Below are 6,138 nucleotides of genomic sequence, written 5' to 3'. Positions count from 1 at the left end.
ATATTTCTTCAGCCGTTCAAAGTAAATGAAAACAACCCTCGTCTCTCGTCACAAGCAGCAAAGTACAATCAAAATTTTAAACATACATTCCCAGTCGGAAAGATCGTAGAGTGGAAGGTTTCCTTATTGGCTCCGTACTGGGGCAACATATTCTACTCATTCGTTCATTTTAAAACAAGGAAATCCGCCAACGTGCCATGTATGTGCTTCACTATTTAATTGAATGTTCAGATTTTAATAACTATGTAAGCATGTTGTCATCGGTATAAAAGTCGAAGAACATAGCAAAGTGCAACATGTCTCTTTCGGTCACTGCTAATGAGAGCAGGAAACTCCTCTTCTCGGCGGTGCAATAAGTAGTTCCGCTAAGTTGGCGTCAAGGTTCTGGATCATTACGGCACAACAGCTTGATGGTCATCGCTCTGTTGTTGATAAAGAATGAAGTGTAGTAAGGGGCGATAACTCGTTATCGTTCCTTACGGAACGTAATGATAGTATGAGCTCATTCGCGATTTTTGCCGGCTATTGTAGCGATTTGGGAGTGTGTAAATTCGTATTTATGAGATATTTTGGGTCAAACATGCCAAAATCGTCACTTTGACTGAGAATTTCTGTTTAAATCGCCCTCAAAATTCCGAAAAAAATCCAGAAACATATATGATGCACATGTACATAGATAAATGTTTCCTGAATAAAATGATCTGTTTAGTTTTTCGATATCTTTAAGAGAACGGTCATAAGATTGTTTTGAAAATGGCCTTCTCAGTATTTTCTCACTCGACAGGGGTATTTTCCTATTAATAGACCGACTGTTTTGATGACGTAAGACCTGGCGTTTCCATTTCGTTTAGCGGTTAAACAGATAGACCGGGTAGGCATATAAAGTTCTTAGCATTAAAATTATAATGGATCGGCTGGTTTTATATTTGTTTAGGGCGAATCATCTTAATGATGTCTTTCAAAGCCTGCAGAAACATACACAGGTCCATTAAGATTGATGTATGAAATTTATACATAATAGAAACTATTGACACAACTGGTTTGGTCGGCTTGACCGCATATATAAAGTACAACTATAGAATAACGCCATCCTGAACTCATCGGGTATTGTCCCTGAAATAATTCCCCGAGGAGTTCCGGATGGAATAACACCGGGGACTTCACGCCGCTTACTCGTTCAACTCAAGGCTTAAGCTGCAGTCAAAGTGAGTTATATTACATTTTACCGCCAGGACCAGGCCTTTTTAATATTATATCATATTAAAGGTGACATTGGAGGTTATAGCTGTTATACTATGACCAAATTTCATCGTCAACCCAGACCAGCGTTCAGTTCTTTTCGATAACAAATTATCTAAACTCGCGTAAGCTTGTAAATGTCATACAAATGTACGTGTTCATTAACGTTTTAGAGACTGTCGACGTTTAAATATGTAATATTTATTTTCTGTATTGTTTGTTTGTTTAATGAAATTACTGTTTCGTTAGGCCTAGTTGATATATGTTTATGTTTTGATATCTTAATAAGCTGATATTTGTTTATGTCGAGGAACAACGTTTCGAGAATCATATCATATACATAGCAGCTTACAATGACACGAACTTTCAAGGAACTACTGTACATGTACTTCAGTACACACTAGCAGTATATTGATCAATTTCTTTTCAATAACAGTTTTTTTTTCTCAAACCTGTTCTGACAAAATTATACAGTACTAAAATAATGTCAATTGTGAATTGATTCATTTTGTCGCATTTAATTAGATTGCGAGAAACCTTATGTTATTATGTCACATTAAGTTAAATTCAGTAATATTGGGTTAAAAACCATGTTATAAAGGTAACATTATTTGTTTTGATACTTTGATTTTAAAATAATTTCAACTTTATACAAAAGGTATTATAGAAAATAATCAGACAAAATGAAAGAATTAATAGGATTTATCTAATAATCATAAGTTAACAAAATAATCTCCTTGGAAATATCATCTGCGAAATCAGTAAATTTTGAGAATATCTTTTGCCTCAAATACTATACTAACTGTAAGACATTTGATTAAACCATCTTGTTTAAATATGTTGAAGAAAAGAATGTGCAAGAAATAAATTCTGACAAATTAAAAGAAACTGAACTATTATATATGTATCATATCTCATTAAGTCAACTTAAATTATTATAGGTGGGGAACCATATACTGTATACATTTTATTACTTTTGTATTAAGATTTATTTTAACTTACTACAAATGTTTTATAGAGATTTTTTGACAATATAAAAGAATTATATAACAGGATTTAATTATGAAAATTTTACAAAATAGTCTTCGAAATGCCATCTGCACACAGGTAGAATACAGCTGCATAGGGACCTGTGTAAACAGTTCGCAATGTATGTTTCTATTTTAAGGCCCACACTGCCATGGAAAATATATTAACATCAGGAGGCGCATTCTACTTTGCAGGCCTCTGACCGCAATCAATTTCCCTCTTGTGTTCTACTGAAGTAAAAATACTGTAGAAACAAAAAAATAAAGACGTTTGAACAGTTAATTGCAATTGAAGGCCTCACACCGCAGTACACTGCGGTTGTCCTTGGACAAGACACTTTGCAGTACTTTCCTTATTATTGATGGTGTACGACGGGCCTCAAATGTGTTGTTCAGTGAGATAGGCACCAACTACTACAAAGAGACCCACCTCAAAATAAGAGGGTGATTATCACAGAAAACATAGAAAATCAAACCTGTAAGAGTAAGATATTTATTTTCAGTGCTGTCATGGTTGGATCCTGGATGCCGGCATACGACAGCCCACCTGCATGTTGTTCGGTGAGGTAGTCACCAATTACTACAATGAGAACAGGCCCCAAACTATTTGATTTGTTTTTGTGTAACGTCCTATTAACAGCCAGGGTCATTTAAGGACGTGCCAGGTTTTGGAGGTGGAGGAAAGCCGGAGTACCCGGAGTAAATTTGATGAAAAATGTAAGTACATCAAGGACACCGGTTCCTGTCGTAGCCTCACTTTCACACTTTAAACAAAATGGCCATCAATTTATTGCCTCTGATTGGTGGAAATTTAGATATAGTTCGATTTTAATTTAATTTGGTAAAAGGAGGCATTAGGGGACTGCAAGTTCAACTGTATGGGTTTTTTTTTGTCTTATGAACCACACAGTCTTTTTATTGGTCGAAACTTAGATATTGAGCGGTTTTGATGAAAACTGCTGAAACATGTGTCACCTCACTAGTAAAGAATGGCGCGATATCTTCTTGTGAACGTCTGTATGCAGGATGAACTGGCGTAATATGCGGAATATACGCAAGATAATATCCAAAAGCCCTTACAGCTGTCTAACCTCAGATATTACGCTGGGTCGCCTCTCATTCAGCGTAGTCATAACTTTGTTTTCGTCTGTACATGTATCTACTGTACATCATTCTACAGAGACCAGTTGACCCAAGTATCTCGCCTTCAGTCAGAGTAGGTTAGATTTGGTAGGTTTAAATTTAATACCAGTCCCTTTGAAATGCTGTAACAGCTTGCGTACATCATTCAGTAGCTCAATTTTGAGTCAAACCGTTTGCCGTTGTTTGCCTCCCGTAAATCCGGAGAAGAAGGTCCTGGTGGTTGAGTAGTTTGGATGTTGATTATAAATCATGCCAGTCTGCAACACACGACTTTGGCTTCAGACTCGGACTAGACGGGTGGCAATATGGTCCCTGTATTTTCAATCGGCTGGTCACGTCTCCAGACGACAGTGACTTAGGGGCAATCGCGGGAGAACCAAACTGCTGCTTTCTCTTTCGAGTATAATATTTTATGTAACCCTGACACTTTCGACACTGGAAACTGGGTACAAACGATAAAAATGACACAAAACGCAAAGGCGAGTCATCAAACACAACAGACACACCACAAACAAAAACAATACCTAATTCAACCCCACAAAAAAAAGCCAAATCAAACCCAAAACGCAACCAAAACAACATCTGGAACTGGAGCCTCTCCGTTGTTCCCTCATTTCCTAACCATGTCCTCCAGAGATAAGAGTTATCGCCCATCCTGCTGAGGAAGGGAATTCAGGGAATAGCGGGTGAGGTAAAATCCGTCAAGCCAATGAGATCGGGTGTTCTCCTCATTGAGGTTTACCGCCGTCAACAGGCGGTTAACCTCATGGGTACTTCCAGTTTTGCCGGTCTCAATGTCGAGGTGAAGCCCCACGCCTCACTGAATTCTTCAAAGGGAGTAATCAGGTGCCCCGCATTGAAGAACGACTCCGAGGCCGACATACTGGAGTACTTCCAACATGTTGAGAACATCCATGTTTCGGAGGTTAGGCGGATCCGTTCCAGACGCAACGGACAAACAATTAATACGAACACTTTTATTCTCACGTTCGGAGTGCCGCAGCTACATCAGACGGTAACAATAGGTTACCAGAGGTACGGTGTCTCCGCCTACATCCCCAGCCCTCTGCGGTGCCGTAACTGTCAAAAGTACGGACATCACGAGGAAAGATGTGGACGGAACACTGTCTGCGAACTCTGCGGACGTGAAGGCCACACAGACAACGACCAGTGTAACATTGTTGGCAAACGATGTATAAACTGCCAGGGTGACCATGCGGCCTCGTCTCGAGACTGTTCTGCCTGGAAGAAGGAAAGGGAGGTACTCCGGGTGAAATATACCGAGAATATGTCCTTTCCTGAAGCCAGGAGGATAGTCGAGAGCAAGGACAGCACAAGCCCCACATTTGCCACAATCGTTAAAAAGTCGACAGCAGATACCATCTCGGTAAAGGATACCTCTATCCAAGTATTTGAGGACCAGTCTGCCTGGGGCCCATATGCTCCCGAGATGGCAAACCAGCCAAAACACAAACAGTTATTTGGGAAAGCCTCACGCTGGAGTGCCACCCCAAACCTCCAGAGCCTTCAAAACCCATAAAACACACACCACCACCAATCGAACCATCGCCATCGAAAACAAAAACCATCACAAACGAACGGAAATCTAAGGCAGGTGCCGACCACCATAGACGACGAACTCTTTCACAGCCGTCGGTCGACACCTCCCGAATTACCAAACGACCTGCCATTACACCCCCTCAAGACCAAAGAACACCAAAATCTAGGGCACGGATCAATAGGCATCCCTCCCTAAACAACAAACCGACCAAGGATTCAGATGACCCTATCCTTGGCTACAACAGGTATCGCGTTCTTATGGACGACAGTGAACAGCATATCACCAACGTTGCTGTTACTAGACAGCCTACACCAGGCAGCCCTGTCAGTCCGAAGAACGACCAGCATGAACCAGGATAATGGCCGATAATAACAACACGATCATACAATGGAATATACGCGGACTACGGGCAATTATAGAAGAGTTTCAAAATCTATCGAAAGAGTTAAGACCTGCCTTGTTTTGCCTACAGGAGGTCATGTTAAAAAACCCAATTACTCTTAGAAATTTCTCGCGTTATAATAGCACCACAGCTATAGTAATCAGGGCAACAGGTGGCGCAGCTGTGGCTGTCAATAAGAATATTCTTCACAGAATGATCACGTTAAACACAAATTTACAGGCTGTCGCTGTATGTGCAACTTTACACAGACAAGTAACTGTCTGTTCAATTTATCTTCCTCCAAGTGTTGCTTTCACTAGTGAGCAACTGAATAACCTCGTCGCCCAACTCCCAACACCATACATAATTCTCAGAGATTTTTATGGGCATAACAGCCTGTGGGGCTCCCTGAACACAGACATACCTTTTTAACAATATCACGCCAACATATTTACACCCTGCTACAGGCTCTTGTACCCATATCGACCTATCACTATGCCATCCCTCCATTTTTCTCGATTATGACTGGAAGGTTAATAATGATTTATGTGGGAGTGACCACTTCCCTATTTTTCTAAATAATATTAGGACTCCTCTTGATAAACTACTTCCTCGATGGAATATGCACAAAGCAGATTGGGTTCAATTCCAACACCTGTGCAACGAGGAGCTTACTGTAGAAAAACTAACTAACCTCGATGATTCAATTAAGACATTCACAGAAACTCTTACTTCTATTAGCGACAAAGGTATACCAAAGTCCGTTCCAAAACCTACAAAGTTTC

The 6,138-nt window shown here is 40.2% G+C and overlaps 1 protein-coding gene across 1 annotated transcript; it reads left to right on the top strand.

The window, feature by feature from the left end:
- Positions 1-4,119: 4,119 nt before the first annotated feature.
- LOC117314541 lies at positions 4,120-4,950 on the top strand. The gene has a single exon (XM_033868606.1). It carries the CDS (start codon positions 4,120-4,122, stop codon positions 4,948-4,950), a length of 831 nt encoding a protein of 276 aa, XP_033724497.1.
- The last annotated feature ends 1,188 nt before the right edge of the window (positions 4,951-6,138 follow it).

Source organism: Pecten maximus, chromosome 16, assembly GCF_902652985.1.
Source record: "Pecten maximus chromosome 16, xPecMax1.1, whole genome shotgun sequence".
NCBI classification, from domain to species: Eukaryota; Metazoa; Mollusca; class Bivalvia; order Pectinida; family Pectinidae; genus Pecten; species Pecten maximus.
This window is presented reverse-complemented; position numbering and strand designations above follow the sequence as displayed.

What these genes read in the sequence shown, in the direction of transcription:
- LOC117314541 (XM_033868606.1), top strand. Translation starts at nt 4,120, where the DNA reads ATGAGATCGGGTGTTCTCCTCATTGAGGTTTACCGCCGTCAACAGGCG.